Source organism: Trachymyrmex septentrionalis, unplaced genomic scaffold, assembly GCF_001594115.1.
Source record: "Trachymyrmex septentrionalis isolate Tsep2-gDNA-1 unplaced genomic scaffold, Tsep1.0 scaffold196, whole genome shotgun sequence".
NCBI classification, from domain to species: domain Eukaryota; kingdom Metazoa; phylum Arthropoda; class Insecta; order Hymenoptera; family Formicidae; genus Trachymyrmex; species Trachymyrmex septentrionalis.
The window spans coordinates 260,767-278,833 of NW_017305135.1; the positions used below are offsets into that span (position 1 = coordinate 260,767).

Genomic DNA, 18,067 nt, shown 5'->3' on the forward strand with positions numbered 1-18,067 from the left:
ATATATATATGTACATACATGTGCATATATATATGTAACAGCATATATACACATATGCATTATTATATAACAACTTACTTGATCAGTGTAAAATGCTAATAAACATTGATTATATGCGATATTTCTTCTTTGCTTAGAAGTTAATTTGTGCTCTAAACTTTCGTGAGTAGCACTTTTCATTCTCTTTTTACTATCAAAGACATTTTGATCTTTATTTAGACATACTAAATTATTACTAGCTACAGCGACCAATGCAATATCATCTGGCTTAGCCTTTAGAGCAGCAGTATATAATGCATGTGCTTCTTTTTCTCGACCTTGTAATTGTAAACAATATCCAAGTTGTACTCGAATTACACCTAATTCATTTTCAATCTCCTCTTCAGATACTCCATCTTCTTCCAATCCTTCCTTGCACATTTTCTCAGCGGTTCTCAATTTCTTTTCTGCTTCTGCTAAAATAGCTTTGTAATCTCCACTTCCTTGAGCGAGTAAACGGCATGCTGCATTGTATGTTAACTCATAAGTATGTTCACGTAAAGGAGGAACTTCTAAATCCTAGAAATTATCTTTATATGTTAAAACTATCAATCTTTTTTAATCTTTGTTAAACTGCTTTTAATTTTCTAAAATACACGATACTTACTGAACCTTCAATTGCTAAATTTGCAAGCACAGCTGCAAGATTTGTTTCTCTTTCCTCTTCATACTCGTCATTTGAATTCTTAATGATATCTCTATATACTGCAAAACATTCTTCATATCTCTCTAAGCGATACAATATCTGAGCTTTTAGTTCTTTAATCTTTAGAGAAGGATTTTGCACATTTTCTATCACTTTTAATGCTTCAGAAACTTGATTTAACCGATACAGACAATATCCTTTTTCAAATTCCAAATTTCTATAGATTAGAAAAAAAAGCAATTTATAAAATATTATACATATATAACATAAATATAGTAACATATAGTATGTTATACGTTGCTAATTTCGGTGTTTTAACAATAAGTTGCAATGCCTCGTTGAATTTGGACAGCTGGATGTAGCAAATAATCTTACAGTGAAACGCTACTTCTTCATCCTGGGAGATGCCTAAAACTAAATAATGGAATGATATCATAGTTAATTAACTTCAAATGATACATTTTCTTATTTCAGAATGTTTTTTGAATCTTAATTGTCCGAAAAAAATGATATAAAAATAATTTTACGGAAGTACCATGTGAAATGACATAAAAGCGTTAAAGCAAGGGTAAATACATCAATTATTTTTGTTATAATTATTGATTTCAGTTTCACTATTTTAATAAATAAATTATATTTTTATTAATAAATAACTTAATTGTAATTTAGCTTACTTCTGTTTACAGTTTTTAGAGCCCTCTCATATTCTCCGTTTTGTCCTAATTTATTTAATTCCGTGTACAATACAGAAAGGTTACTTTCTTTCGAAGCCATGTTCTTCAATCAGGCACATACGTGTGACGTGTGGCCGGTGTGACACAACTGACAACGTGGAATTGCGCTATCTACGCATGCACAAATACAGGGGTCCTATTTCTGAACGAAAATCGCATACGAAAATAGCAATTCCGTATATATACAATCGACCAATCAGAACCAAGAAACTATCATTTTCGTATGCGAAAATTATTCATATGTGCTCAAAACTATGTTTCAAAATTCACTGCTAGCGCTGAAAATCTACAGTTTACGTTACGTATACTGTACATTTTCAGCATTAGACATCAATCATAAAACTTTATCCCTAGGATGGAAAGTGAAAAGTGAAAAATTTCTCCATTAATTTTAATAGTAAAAAAGGGTGCTTTCCAATTGCAATATCCCTAGACACTTTCGTGCACACGGCGACACAAGTTGCGTTCCAATTGTCCGTTATCGTCGACACAACGCTACACATCTGTATTTAGGGTATATCCACACAAACTTGCATAGCCGCATAAACTTATGCATAAAGAAAATTATCCAATCACATTTCTTCTATAAATACGCACGTAAAATGTGATTGGATCATTTTCTTTATGCATATGTTTATGCGACTATGCAAGTTTGTGTGGAAATACCCTTAAAGTGCACCCACAATAGAAGGAATAAGGAATTAGGAATAAGGAATAAGGCTTTCAACCTATCAGATATTGGATACACTGAAATATACGGTTTCTTATAGGTTGGAATCCTTATTCCTTATTTTTAATTCCTTATTCCTTCTATTGTGGCCGCACCAGTTGAGGGCTGCGTAAGCTTGTGTTTTCTAATGACAATTACATATTACTAACTGCAGGCTATAAATGAGATTTGAAGACATTGAGTGGCCCCGGCACTTTTACTTTTTTTTATTTAACATTTAAATACAGGCGGAAAAAGCTACATTTAATCTAACTCTATCCGAAATCGATCTCAACCATGCACAGCGTACACATTCTGTTCCAATTGAATCGTGCACAATGATACACTTTGTGTATTCCTGTGTATATTGTGTTAAAGTGTGTTAGGGTCATTCCATACAACTTGCATAGCCGCATAACCATATGCATAAAGAAAATTATCTAATCACATTTCTGTCATAAAAGCAAACGTAAAATACGATTGGATAATTTTCTTTATGCATATGTTTATGCGGCAAGTTTATGTGGAATAGCCCTTAAGCAATTGGAAAATACCTACTGTATAATTATACTATGGTTTAGGCTTTTTCTTTTTGATTGAACTTTTGCATCAGTTCATCTTTCTTCCTTTTCTCTCCAGGAGAAAAAAGTAAATAAAGGAATACTGAAAGGTGATTGGTCAATTTTTATGGATTACGGCATACGATTACGATTAATAGGTGCATTCAATACTACGACCGCTCATTGATATAAGATATTAAGACATTAAAAATCATAAAAATAAAAAAAGTACAGAGAAAAACATGCAGCTTACTAAACTTTTTAATAAAACTTATTTGCAATAATGATTTATTTTATTTTACAAATGTTATGTGTTTTTTTACCTCATAATTGCAAATCAATTTATAATTTATTTAATTATAATGTGCCTAATAGCCACACTTATTATTCAATGTTTTTAGGACATAAGGATCCTCTGAGTGTTCTTTGAAACATTCTTTGAAGATCTGCTATTAGGGAATTTAATAAATTTTTTATTTTAATCAAATTGATATTATGTTGATTCTTGAATAACTTAGACTGAAATACTATTCAATTTAATATATATATATTCGATCTAATAATTCTTATTATTTGAGGAGAGGTTAGAAAGAGTAGAGAATTTTCTAGCCTTTAAAAACTTGTTTTATACTGGAACAAAATGTGTATTTACTTTTTTATACAGTTTTATATTGACACATGTGCAAGATAATATTTTTATGTTATCTAAAGTATAATAGATACATGACATTAAGACTCTTTAATAGTTCCAATTAGATTTTCTTGCAGAATGGTTTTATTCGTTCAATGTGCATGATGATCGCCGCCGACTCGCTTGAAACATTTAAACAAATTCCTTCCCTTTTGGCAACCCTCTCCATCTGAAACAATTTCAATATTTTATTTTATTTTCATTTGAGAGAAAAAATATTTGAGAAAACCATCATGAAATTACAATATTGATTGCGTTCCGATATTCACTGGCTGCGTTCAGCAGAACTAATCATATTAAAGAATCACTAAGCGCTAAATGATTAATTTTCTCTGCTGAACGCAGCCACTGCCAGTACTGGAAATCTATAGCGCATGTAAAGCGTACCATACTATAGATTTTTATATTATACTGGCAGCGAATATCGGAGCGCAGTCAATTCTTTAACTGATAAAAATTGATCTTGGCTCTTATTAAATTTTTAATTTATGTTATACTTACCAACGTTTTCGCATTCGCTACGCATTTCATTGATTTGTTCTTCCGATTTATTACGTTTTAACATGTGCTCACGAACTACGTCCCAATCAACATCTCCAGCCTCATTCATCTAAAAAATACAGAGATAGAAATTAATTTCTCATTAATTAATTTTTTTAATGTATATTATATATGAGTGTCCTGAAATTTGAGGGTAATATATTATTACAGCGTGAAATTTTGTGAAAAACTAAGTAATAAAAGTGTAATACTATTTTTTCCGTTTTTTTTTAAATATAAACATTTAAAGTTTGACTAATTAAAAGTGTTGATTAAAAAGTTATCTGTCCGTGTGATAGTGTGCATGCAGCGGCAATGTTTTATTTAATATTTAATACCATTGCACGTGTCACACGGACAAATGACTTTTCAATTTAACTCTTATGATTATAAATCAAATATTAAAGGCTTATACTTAAAAAACTACTACTTTACGGAAAAAAAGTTTTACACTTTTATTATTTAATTTTTCGCGAAGTTTCACACTGTAATAATATCACCCTTAAATTTCGGAACATCCTGTATATGTAAAATGCGATATGAATCTCGCTTACAACTCCAGATTTCTTTAACATACAGGTAGCCATACAGGCTAATTTTTCGTTATTTTCATCTGCTCCTCCATTTTTTGCTTCTTCAATTTCGGCTGAAATTTGCATTATTATTAATGTAATTATTTATTTAATAAGTTTTTAAATTATGCAGTTAGTTTATTCTCCACTTACCCGAACTGACACCAAATTCAGTCATACATTTTTCTTTATCTTCTTTGAATTTTTTGTGGTCTTCGTCTGTGAATTCACCCTACAGTTAAATAAGGATTTAAATATTATAAAATTATTATTCACATGTTAATATTTAATAATTAACGCATTTTTTAATATGCCTATTTGATATTTCTAACAATTATAAAATATTTTCATAATACATCCTGTTGAAGTTAAATAAAGAGTATAGCAGGATAAGAAGGTGATTTCAGGCCCCAGCACATAATCGATCGCTACAGAGGACAAAATTAACACACTGATGAAAGAATATTTTGTGCAAAGTTTCATCCCAAAAGAGCCACACCGTTTCGAGATATCGAACAAAATGTGATTTTTTATTAGTATTTTTTTTCTCCGTTAAATCTAAACGGATCTTTACAAAAAAAATCATGGGTATAAAGGGTATCAAAAAGATTAGAGTAAGAATTTTTTTGTCATTCTTGCCTTAAAATTCTGTTTTTAAAAAATTCAAGAATTTTTGAAATTGCATTTTTTATGATATAAACGTTTTACCACTTTTAAAATAATTCAGCAGCTAAATCTTATCATAAATTATATTCGTGATTTTTTTCAAATTTTTAAATTTGGTGGAACATACTAAAAAAAAAAAATTAAAACCGTTTTTTCGCCATTTTCCGACATAAAATATATTAATTGACATATTTTAAGTAGTTCTTAAATGTAATTTTACTTACTTTCGATCGTACTTCTGCAGACAATAGTTTAAAACTTTAATATTATAGAATTCGCGTTAAACAATGAGAATTCCATTTTTTTTCTTTCAGAAAAATTAATTTAACTGATTTCAGCATTTATTATATTTTTTTTTAAATGAAGACCAATTTCTAACTTTGTTAAACACATAAACGTGATAAACTTGTCTTACTCTAGTCTGTTAGTTAACAGTAGTTGTTGAAAAATGTATCAGAAATAGCAAAAAAAATCTTTATTAATAAAAGAATAAAATATTACCTCATAGATAATTGCTCTTCCATAATCAATGACTATTGGAAAAAGTGCTATAATCTGACTGACAATTAGTGTCGGTGTTAAATGAAAATCCTCAATTGAAACTGAAAAGTATAATTTGAAAAACTTAAATAGCAAAATATTGTTAACTCTTGTTTAAATAACTTTGAACACAATTGCAAGACCTTCAAGAAAACAAATAAAGTAGACTACCTCAAATGTTACGGAGACGGTTCCAGTCAATTTGTGCAGGTGACAATTGAAAGGGATTACTGTACATTCATTTACCTTATGCAGTATGCTTGATGTCACTGACAAAAAGGTATCGTAACGCGACTTTTAGTCAACTTATACTAGCTGTCACGAATATTTTTGTTTGACGGTTCGATGCGAACATATGACAATATAAAAAGGTCGATGTTTTTGGATTGAAATCGAAATGTGTCAGTATTCACATCTATTATCATTCCTACTCATTACTTCGTTACTGTTTTGTCATAGCGAGCTCGGTCTTAGGGACGACATTAGTTTGAAATTGTTAAAAGTTTTTGACCTGTGTCTTTCACTATGTTTAAAAGTATTATGTTACTAATATTATAAGGTACTATTATTCATAATAGTATATTCATAACTTTATTATTCATATATTATGAATAATAAAGTAATATATTTTATATCGGATAATGGCGAAAAAAAAGTTTTAATTTTTTTTTGGTATGTTCCACCAAATCTAAAAATCTGAAAAAAATCACGAATATAATTTATGATAAGATTTAGCTGCTGAATTATTTTAAAAGTGGTAAAACATTCATATCATATAAAAAATACAGTTTCAAAAATTCTTGAATTTTTTAAAAATAGAATTTTGAGCCAAGAATGTCAAAAAAATTCTTACTATAATCTTTTTGATACTCTTTATACCCATGATTTTTTTTGTAAAGATCCGTTTAGATTTAACAGAGAAAAAAAATATTAATGAAAAATCACATTTTGTTCGATATCTCGAAACGGTGTAACTCTTTTGGGATGAAACTTTGCACAAAATATTCTTTCATCAGTGTGTTAATTTTGTTCCCTGTAGCGATCGATTATGTGCTGGGGCCTGAAATCACCTCCTTATCCTGCTACACCCTTTATTTTAAGAAAGAAATAATACGCAATCTAAAATTATAGAAAAAAAATAGAATTTTGACAAATGGAGTTTTAAGAATGTATGTGAATATTAGTTTGATAGAATTGAAGTAATAATAAAAATTAATTATACTAAAAATAAGATGCAGAATATTTTGTAGAGAAATAGATTAAGTACATTAATAATGTAGATACACATAATAATGAAATAATTTTACCAAGACGGCGACGAAAGAAACGACGAGCAATATAACGATTGTTTTCATTTTGATTTTTTGTTTCAACACGATGGAATACAAGCTCGTGATCAAAGAGTTACTGACTGAATCGCAAGATACTGTCCTAAGCTTTTATAGTTTATGACATAATGACTCTCCTTCTCTAACATAATGATTCCTTCTCTAGCATCATGCGTGGGGGAGTACCCGAATTATATTTGTTATCCTTTTGAGGTAGCAACATAAATCATCGCAATAATAGCAATGTATGCATTTAGTCTTGAAGTTTTGCTATTATAATGAGTATAACAGACAATGAATATTAATAGCAGAATTATTTTTTAAATAATAACACTTGTTATATATACAGGATGTTTGATAAGCAACGATACAACTCTCGCACAGAGATAGAGCGGATTAAACTGAGTTGAAAAGTCCTCTAGCATTTTACAATTTTCGCAATAATTAACAAGATATCAATTATTAAAAATCACTAAATATTGTTTTTCAATAATTTTTTATTCAAGTACTATTAATTTTACAAAAAAACAGTAAGAGACAAAAATTTATTTATTTCCTTTTTATAGAGAAAGAATCCAAGAATTTTTTCAGAATTTTTGTATGTACTTTTTAGTACTGTATTTTTTTATCGATACCTATTTTTATTAATATGAGAAGATGCGATACTAAATAATTTTCTGTAAAGTTGATAGTACTTGAGTAAAAAATTATTGGACATCAATATTCGGCGATTTTTAGTAATTAATATCTTGTTAACTATTGCGAAAATTGTAAAATGATAGAGAACTTTTCGACTCAGTTTAGTTCGCTCTACTCTTATGCGAATTTATCAAACACCCTGTATATATTTATGATGTTCATCAAAAACAAAAAAATAAAAATATATTAAATAAGAAATCTGAATTTTTATTCCAATTATAGTTACTACAAACTTCCATAAGTTGTAAGATAAAAAAATCAATGAATATGAATACTGAGACCTTATTCACGATACACTTTATAATCATAAGTTTATTCGTGTTGTTTGTACTTTTTGTATTTCGTTTCAATATTTGAATATACATTTATCTCTTTTTAAGTGGAAGCATTTTTGGGGATTTTTCAAGCAACGCGAAATTCATGTTAGTGCGTATTTAATTTACGTTATATTATAGAATTTCAGAAATAAAAGTGCGCATTTATATCTATAAAAGCGTATTCTAAATATGCCTGAATTTTTTGTAAATTGAACCTAAAGAGGCGCGATGAAAAGAGAATAGTTGCTTTTTATTATGACACAAGTGATACTGAATCTAAAGTTCTGTGCATATTTTATATTCATATAATGACGTCATTATTTACTTACTTTGATAAAATTATGTTATCGCAATAGAGATTTATAAATCTCACTTTTAATGTAAATAAGACTCAGTAAAGTACACATTTTTGAGCTTGTGCAGTTTGGAGGTAAAAACTCAATCGAATTTCACTTGATAGAATGAAAAGGAACATGCATTTAATTGAGTCATGACGTCACAAATGAGAATTATTTGAATTTTGGTGTAAGTGAAAAGCAACTAATACCTATTACAAATTTTCTTTACAACACACATGAAACAAAGAGAGAACAAACTTTTAAACGAAGCAACACAGAATAATGTAACTACGTAACGATCGCTGATGGTTTATAGTTACGCAACGAATAACGAATAACCATTGACAATAACAAAGAATAGAACACAAAATTTAATATTCATCAAAAAAGTGTAAGATGAGATATTAATTTAATGTTTGAGCATTATTTTATTTTTAGCTTAATATATTGGTGTCATTAAAAGCTATGCTTCTAACTGTACGTGTTTGATTAAGATATGGAAAAAAATGCGCGATTTTTCCTTTTTTTTCTTAGAGATCATTAAGTAGAACTACTTCCTGTTAAAAATTCCTTCGGTATAATAAATATAAATTCTCTGTTTTTCTTGTAATTATTCTCGAAATAAATGCTTGAACTAAAGATGAATATCTGCCGGACGCGTATACAACTAAATTGCTTGGAATTATTGCGATTACGTCTATTATAAAGTTTGATTATTCTGAGAATTGATTATTTCACTACATGTATATGTACGCACACATCGCACACTCATTATTATCATCATTATATAGCTAATTTTATATAATTTCCTTCATTGTAATAAAGTGTAGATCCTCTTGTCATAAAAAGTTGCGATATTTTACTATGTAATTTAGTTTATACATTTCATCGTAACGAATAATCATTGTGATTCAAATGAAGATGCAGATGTGCAAGAACAGATTGCAGTTTTCAAAACCGATTATTGTAAACTTTGATAACTACTGATGACACTTGCTGACGTATTTGACACTTATATAAGAATGTGTTTTAATTAGTTGTATGTAACAGCTAGTATTATTTAGAAATATTGGTCAAAATATCAATTATAAAAAACCAACATTAGCTAATTCAATATCAGAGAATTAACAATTTATTGTTAAATACATTCCAAAACTAACATTCCAAAAAAAAAACAAAGCAAAGAAACAAAACAACAAATAGTTAAATAATTTAGCTATAACGGCTTTTACATTGTATATGTATGTAATAAAATAATCATAAATTCAGACAACACAAAGTTCAAAATCGGGACATAAAACATTTAAAAAAAAGTCTTAAGATATTTGTAAACGTCCAAAAGAATCGTCCAAAAGATGTCTTATGTCCTGATTTTAATCTTTGTGTGCAGGATATATTTTACTGCAGTTTTAAGTAAATAACTTTTAAATGTGTAAATAAATCCAAATAAACTTTTGCATAAATATTTATAAGAGTTTTATTAGTTTTTTAAGTTTGTAATATTTTGACAAATGTCCACTTTTAATTGCTATGACAAACAAAAAAAATTTAAACAGTAGGGAGCACAAACTCTTACCCGGTAAAAAATTTTTCATGCATGAATATGTATAAATATGTATAAACATACATAAATTCGTATAAGTATTCATAAAGATATAATTATACATTTTTTTTGTAAAATTATTTTTTAGTGTAATAAAAATAACAATAACGTGAACATTAATAATTAAAAGAATAATCGCATTGTTAGTTTTAGAAAAGATCAAGTTATATAAAAAAATTGCTCATATACAATTATGTATAATTTTATATAAGCAATTTTTTTACTTTTTCCGAAGCTTGATTTTTTTAAAAACAAATAGTGCGAAAATTATCCATTAAATTATTTTTAATGTTTTTACGTTATATTATTATTTAAAAATAAAAAATCAATTCGTTTTTCTTTTGTAAAATTACTTTTTAGTGTAAAGAAGCATTTATATTGGCCATAACCGTATGCTGTAATCTGTAAAAATTGACTAATCACAATTCCCCTCTAATTCGACTATAAGAAGGAAATACTCAAAGATAATTAACCAATTTTTACAGATTACGGCATACGGTTGCGGTCAATATAAATACTTCTTCACACTAAAAAGTAATTTTACAAAAGGAAAAAGGATTTATTTTTTATTTTTAAATTGTTTATTTATGGAATGATTACATTATTTGTTTTATGGAAATATAAAATAAAAAAACATTTCCTTTATTAGTAGATACATAAATTTGAGCGGTACGGTGTTAAAATTCTCGCCGTTGCGGGTATTTTCGGGTTAAAAAAAAATCACGCCAAATTTAAATATATTTAGGAGGCATATGAGTATTTTTTATGAATATTCTACATGGAAAAAAATGATAGTCATTTACCTCAAGCCAATTTTTTTAATTTAGAAGAAAAAGATCCCGGACATAAAAAAAACTAAATTTGATAAAGAGAGAAGGATGTATGAGCATGTACTAGGATGATCCATCTTTACTCTTAAAAAAAAATGTTTTTTTTAATTCTTTCCGCAGCACTCCTCAAAATGGTTTCAATTCATAAAAAAATAATTTCTGTCAAATTTCAGCTCGATGGGACAACCTGTCGACAGCTAATTAAACATTTGAGTTCCCTTATATTACACTATTAATATTGATCTTTTTAAGCGTATTTTCCACAAATATCAGTCTACAGAACTTTTCTTTTTTTTTAATATGTTTTTCTTTTCTGCATCATTTGAGATTTTATACGTCTCATTTAAACAATTACATATTGTTATTGAAACAATTAAGTGTATTTTTATTAAAAAATAAAAAAAAAATTAGTATAACTCCACAAGTCTTTTCCTTTTGACATTTGATTATTTTTGTGGGTGTTTTCCAACAACGTACACATCAGATGACACAGTGTAAAGCCCGATCTACAATTGCGTAAACGTAGACTTAGATTGTTCATGTTTTGGTAAATTTTACCTGTTGGTTAAGTAGTAAAATTACTCAATCACATGCGCGGATTATCAGATTTACTTTATAGGTAAAATTTATTAAAAGGTGGAACAATCGGCCCTTAAAGTTATGGGAGTAGCAGTAGTAGTGAATGGCCTAGTTTCCTTTTTCCGAGGGTTTAATCCGGAATGTAAGAGCCAACCAACTACAGTCGAGCATTCCCTTGTCGTTCGACTGTAATAGAGGGATACTCGACTGTAGTTGTTTGGTTCTTACATTCTGATCCGGTTTAAACTCTCGATGAAAATTAGGCTAGTATTGTACAACATATTAATCTACAATCGAATAAAGATTCAACGAACTTTCATCTTCAAATTCAACATTACTCACAACACTTTCTCCGTGTTCCATACTCGTAATATAATATAATCGTAATATAAAAAACTCGTCAAATAATATATCATAAAATGAACTTAATAAAAAATGAAAAGGACACTTTGCATTTCTTTCCATACTTCAAGACAAAAAGGGCAATGAGCCCGGATCCTCATATAGACAATACGCTTTGACACAGAACGCTGATTGATCAAAAGCCGGTTGTGGGGGTGAAATTTACCTCTATCATCCGTTTTTCACTAATCAGCGTTCGGTGTCAACGCACTGTTGCCCGTAAGTGAGGATCAAGGCTTAAACCTTCTGTCCACGATGCTAGAAATTGGTCCCCAAATTGGTTGGAGACCTCGGATAAAAGAATTGACCAATCGCAATGTCATGTGATCAAATTGTTCAAATGTGATTTATTAATTTTTCCTTTGTCCGATATCTCCGACCGATTTCTAGCATCGTGGACATCGGGCTTTACACAAAGTGTTCCAACTATAACACAGTGTCCCTTTGTCGTCAACTTGAACGCGCCCATTGACATGTTTTAAACAATTGTACTTAGCTTTTTACTGTGTCGAGCAGTGTAAGGGGCTCCGCACAATATAAAAGGAACAGAGAATAAGGGAACAGAGAATAAAAATTTCAATCTATCAGAAACTGTGTATTCCGCAATACATGATTTCTGATAGGTTGAAATTCTTGTTCTCTGTTCTCTGTTCCCTATTCTTTTTATACACAGTAAAAAGCTAAGTACAATTGTCTAAAATATGTCAATGGGCGCGTTCAAGTTGACGGCAAAGGGACCTGCTCACCGAGCAAATGAGCATAATTAGTTGTTATTTATAAATCCAGCCAATCATATTCAATCGCTCTGTAAGCATGCCTAGCCGCTTTGTCGTCTTGAATTCGCTTAATGTTACTAACTTTTTAAAAAGTTATTTAGTAACCGTACTTACTTTACAATAAAACTTTCAAAAATCATCAATTCTGAAAAAATTATAAATCTATTATTGATATGCTAAATATAATTATAAGAATAGAATAGAAGACTTGCAATGCATTTTAAGACTTGATTGTGTATTTTAAAATGAGATAAAAATTACAAAAGTTAGTAATAATTACTAGGTATTGACTAATTAAATTATGAACATTTTAGTGAATTTGTTCATTTTTGTAATTTTTACCTTATTTCAAGATACACAACCGACTTCCTGGTATACTGTAAAACTAATATCGTTTTTCACTGGCAGAGCTCGATTCTGTATCTTGAAATGAGATGAAAAGTATAAAAGTGAACAAATTTACTAGAATACTGATTATTTCATTGGTCAACATCTAATAAATTTGCTCACTTTTGTCATTTTCACCTTCTTTGAAGATACAGAATTGACCCCCTGATGCGCTCTCAGTGCACTTTAAAACTGTACACAAATTGACATAAAGATGTACGTTTAATAAAAATATAAAAACAATTTAAACCACAAAATCCTTAATACACTTTATTTGATAAAATATATATTGGGTATTTTATTAATTAAAATTTCTCATTTTTACAGTCAAATTAGGTTAATGTACAGCTTTAATGTGCACTAAGTGCGCACTAGTTCTGCCAGTTTCCTCCGCTTTGAAGCATTTGATAGATCAATTAGAAGAAAGAATTTTACAAACTGACTAATTAAAAAAACGCTTTAAAGCGTTTGCAGCATCGCGTTGACCGTACTCAGTGGCCTAGTTTCCACCGAAAGTTTAAGCCGGATCAGAATGTAAGAACCAACTACAATCGAGTATTTCCCTGTTACAGTCGAATGACAGGGGAATGCTCGACTGTAGTTGGTTGATTCTTACATTCTGATGCGGTATAAACCCTTGGTGGAAACTAAGCCTTGTGTCCTAACTAGAAAACAGCTTGTAGCAACCTAGCAACTTTCTGATTGGTCAACATTGTGCATTTTAGGAGCGAAACAACTTAACCTATTTTAAACTAGACAAACTAGACTTTACATCGTCAGTCATTAGAAGCACTGGATAGTTAATTTTATCAACTTTTTTGGTAAACAGTATGAAATTACAACTGTCAAACCTGCCAAACTATTTTATGGAACATGGGAGATAAAGGTATTTGATTATCTCTTCTTTATTAACAATTATATAAAATGTGTAAATCAAAATTTTGTATGTTTAGAGCATCATGTTCATTTTAGCGGTGGAAGTGGATTTGGAAAAGATAATAATATTATGATACAGCCACAGCGACATGGTCATATAGATGCTCATTTAGGGTTTTTGCAATTGTATCACAGGTTATTACATATAAAACTTATATAAATATTTTATAATTGTATATTGGTCTGATTGCTATGTTAAATGCTAAAAACTAGACTTTAATTTGTCAATTACAATTATTTATTAAAATTTGTAATATATACAAAAATATATTAGGAAAGGGAATGCATATATTAATTTTTAAATATTTCATATATACAGGGTGAATCAGAGTCGTTAAACCAACTTTTTACCCTATGAGAAAATTATCGACTTCATACCTAATTGAATTATAACGTATGCAGTCAATTATTTTCTCATAGGGTAAAAAGCTGATTCAATGATTCTGATTTACTCTGTATATGTATATATGATATATTTATTTCAGATATCATGTAGAATTTTCAGTACCATGGAACACATGTATTCATCCAGATGAAAAGACAGTAGCTCCAGCAGTAATTGCAGGAAGTCACAATGCAAATTGTCATATTGTCGATTTTGCACAAGAAAAAGATGGCTTAAGGTATAACATTGGTTACATATATGTTTATCACGTTAATCAAGTATCTTTTTAAACTGATCTAGCTAATGAAATAATTGATCCTTTTATCAGGTTAAAAGTTGAGCTATTGGCATATAAGGAGAAAATATTAAAAGAGGATGTTGAAGTGATGTGTTGTCCATCAGGTACTCCATTAAAAATTGTACTGAATGCACGTGTATTAGCTAAAGATAAGGGTACACCATTGTTGAGAAACGGCATACGCAGTATTGCTGTAGAAGGAACCAGCGAAGATGAGATGTCTGAATAATGTTGCTTATTATCGAGCTGTCTTTCGCTGATAAATATTTAAGCATTTAAGTGCTGAATACTAGTTCAAATGAATGAACAATTCAGCATAGCCAAAAGATCTTGTAATCAGACTACAGCGAACATTGCAATTGTAAATGGCTAAGTTCCACGAGAGAAGATTATTTGCCTATTGCTCTTAAGAATATATCACGCGCAAAAGTCTGCAAAAGCAATAATATCACTTATTCTCTATCACTTATTATGTACGCATTATGTATTAAACAAATTCTATTTTGTTATCATTTTATATCAATCGATATCGATGTTAATTTTCAACGAAATTTCTGCTAAATAAACATCAGTGGCACTAAATTACTTTTCAGTTGTGATCATGAAGATCAATTATTTGAATGAACTGAGACGTAAAGTCCTCTCTCGTATTATCGTCAACCATCTTTGGCATTCTCATTAAAATCGCATCAATTTATCTTATATATACAAAATACAAAATGTTCAATTGTCATTTGCCCCAGGCAAATATCTTAAATGAAATATATAAATTATGAAAAACATGTTTGATGAAAAATGAAAGAGAAATGGTTTCGAAGATGTATTTTAGTTTTTTTAAGTGGACGGTTTTTTTTTAGGTGATTAATATTTCATGTCAATATATACAGGGTGTTAAGTATTTACCGTTTCGTCAAATATTTGACGAAATTCACCTATATTTCGAAAACTAAGAAAACTAAGTTTAGGACACATGTTTATAGAGACTTTTTTACTTGAAATAAACCAAAGAATCGCTCTGTTAAGTATGGCAAAATACTTAACTAACACCTTGTATATATATCGGAATAAAATATAAAATATTTCTACTTTAATACTTTTATATGCAGAATAATTGGAGGAATCACATATTGTGTAAAAAAATTGCACAATTTCATTTAAAAAAACGGAGGTGACCTTTATATCTTAGAGCCTTTATCTAAAGGAGAGAAAAAAAAGGATTAAAATACATCCTCTCAAAACCGTTCGTTTTTACATCTAAAACATTTTTTCATATTTTATAAATTTTTTAAGATATTTGGCTAGAGCAATTAAAATGGGACATCCTGTACGCTATATATTATCAATTAATTTAAAAATTCGAATCGAAACGACGCGTCTCAGTCTTTTTGCCTAATTAATTTTAGCGATAGTAAGTCTTAACATCGAAAATTGAATTTTTTCATAGGAATTCCAGTTGGGCCGTCTACAAATTCGCAAATGTTAAAACCTAGTCTTGCTAGTGGATGACAATTGCTGCTTGGATTACCCCATTTGCCCTTAAAAGTCATCCAACCTGGTAAAGGCTCATTATCCTCTTCCAAGAGCAACTCCAATCTTTTCCATGTTGGCCAAGCAGTTCCAAATCCACTCTCGTCGTACAGACGAGGTACACGAACGAATTTGTGCTTGCCCGGAGCTGTCCAAAGCCCATGAGAGCCGCGTGCGCTAAATAAAATTGGATGTGAATCACCAGCGGTATAAACCTTTTCAGGAAATGTTGGTTTCTGGAAGAGACCTTTTCTCGTTTCTTGACTCTCATAGACGAAAGTACCATTTCGTGGATCATACTGATAAAATGCACCGACATCGTGTGCCGATACATACATTGCCAGAGGATATTCGTTGTCCTAAATGACGACATCGTATTTAGGTAGGCATGTTCGTGTGAATGATGATAATGGATAAAAAAATTTACTTTGAAGGATTGCTAAAGATGATTTACCTTGAAATAAAGACTCATATGTTCCCAATCTCCGATGTGACTACCATATTCTTTAAGTGTACCTATGCACACGCCACCAATAGTAGGTATCGGCCAGCTGCCAAAAAATCCAAGATCCAATACGCAAATCGTTTTTCCTTCACTAAACGGATAGAACATCCAATAGGTCACGTGAAAGTGTACTTTTTGACATCCATTCTCTTCTCTTACCTTTTCGAATCGCGGTACTGTTGCCGCCTGAAGGGAATCGCGTGAAAAAAAAGAGAACGAAATTGGAATTGAAGTGGTATAATTATATCATTATTCTTTTTTGAATTATTTCATATTCTTTCAGAAGTAATAATTAAGGATAACAAAAGCAATAATGCGTGAAAATTTAATAAATTTAATCATTTTCAAACTAAACATTGAAATCAGCGCCGTATCGGTCACAGTAAGATGTTGAACTACTGACTTAATATACATTCAATAAAATTGAAAGTATATAATTAATTTTTCAGACATAAATTGAGAGCCGATGAAATTATCGGATTCACACAATAAATCTGAAACTAATAAATCCCCCCAATTTCTTCCCAATCTTAAAACTGTAATAATTTTATTGCGAAAAAATATTGCCTCGGCCGGGAGTCGAACCCGGATCTAAATCATTTTAATCATTAATCATTTTCATTTGAAATTTACGAAAATTATAAAAAGATATTTGTTGTTTTATTCCCACTGTTTTATAAACTAAAAGATATATATAATGTACATCAATGTTATAATTTTATACTCAATAATATAGATGTAATATAACAAGTGTGTTACATTACATTGTCCTGGTGGAAAAATTTTGCTGAAATTATTCCACGTTTTGGAATCATTTCAGCAAAATTTCAGCTTTCAGAAAAATTTTAATTTAATTTTAGTGAATTTTAGTTGACAAATTCATTTTTAACAAAATTCCAGTTCAGTTTTAGTAATTTTTCAGTATGTTAGTTGAAAAATTCACTTTTAGTGAAATTTTCAGCAATTTTGTTGAAATGTGGAATAATTTAAATTCAATTTCAGCAAAATTTTTTCATCAGAGTGTTAAGTGTAAAATTGTTACGTTACTTTTAGTTAGTGTTTCTTGCTTATTTTCACGTATTTTACCTGTCGTATTTGTTCTTGCGATATAGTTCGTGCTCTTAGATCACTGACACTGTTGGTTTGTCGTTGAGCCAAAAATCCTGGATCCTGTATCAACGTGAAAGCATTCCGCTTCACGGACGTCTTCAGTATCGGCATATTTCTTGCTGCACGTAGTCGCATGTCTTTGGAAATGCAATTTTTCACGAGAGCATAGACAGGCACAGTTCCAGCGGGCCTTCGACCATACAAGAAGGACGATCGATTTTGTAATAAGGATTCTGTCAAAAAATTGTCTTATTTGAAATATCAGTCAGCGATTTTCCGCATCTGACTCTGTTTATAGTATATATATATGAATTAATTGAATCACATTTCATATCCTACAAATGATGTAA

The 18,067-nt window shown here is 29.8% G+C and overlaps 3 protein-coding genes across 4 annotated transcripts in view; 1 reads left to right on the forward strand and 2 right to left on the reverse strand.

Annotated features, from left to right (window-relative positions):
- LOC108747165 (signal recognition particle subunit SRP72) overlaps positions 1-7,112 on the reverse strand; it is an 8,762-nt gene extending 1,650 nt beyond the window's left edge. The window contains exons 1-7 of one of the 2 annotated variants that reach the window (XM_018484467.1): positions 7,005-7,112; positions 4,645-4,723; positions 4,474-4,565; positions 3,881-3,989; positions 982-1,099; positions 647-902; positions 79-558 (exon numbers count right to left, since the gene is read on the reverse strand). In XM_018484467.1, the coding sequence (XP_018339969.1) occupies positions 79-558; positions 647-902; positions 982-1,099; positions 3,881-3,989; positions 4,474-4,565; positions 4,645-4,723; positions 7,005-7,052 (1,182 nt within the window). In that variant the 5' untranslated portion in view covers positions 7,053-7,112. Of the gene's footprint in view, positions 1-78; positions 559-646; positions 903-981; positions 1,100-1,359; positions 1,700-3,880; positions 3,990-4,473; positions 4,566-4,644; positions 4,724-7,004 lie in introns of those variants that run through there. The other variant, XM_018484466.1, reaches the window with a different exon arrangement.
- Positions 7,113-13,706: 6,594 nt separating this feature from the next.
- On the forward strand, positions 13,707-14,957 carry LOC108747183 (UPF0687 protein C20orf27). Its single transcript, XM_018484504.1, has 4 exons — positions 13,707-13,842; positions 13,910-14,027; positions 14,378-14,515; positions 14,606-14,957. The coding sequence occupies exons 1-4, from the start codon at positions 13,830-13,832 to the stop codon at positions 14,802-14,804; spliced, it is 468 nt and encodes a 155-aa protein (XP_018340006.1). The 5' UTR covers positions 13,707-13,829; the 3' UTR covers positions 14,805-14,957.
- Positions 14,958-15,700: 743 nt separating this feature from the next.
- Positions 15,701-18,067, reverse strand: part of LOC108747148 — a 4,979-nt gene continuing 2,612 nt past the window's right edge. The window contains exons 3-5 of the mRNA XM_018484425.1: positions 17,694-17,950; positions 16,557-16,793; positions 15,701-16,461 (exon numbers count right to left, since the gene is read on the reverse strand). Coding sequence (XP_018339927.1) covers positions 15,991-16,461; positions 16,557-16,793; positions 17,694-17,950 — 965 coding nt within the window. The 3' untranslated portion in view covers positions 15,701-15,990. The remainder of the gene's footprint in view (positions 16,462-16,556; positions 16,794-17,693; positions 17,951-18,067) is intronic.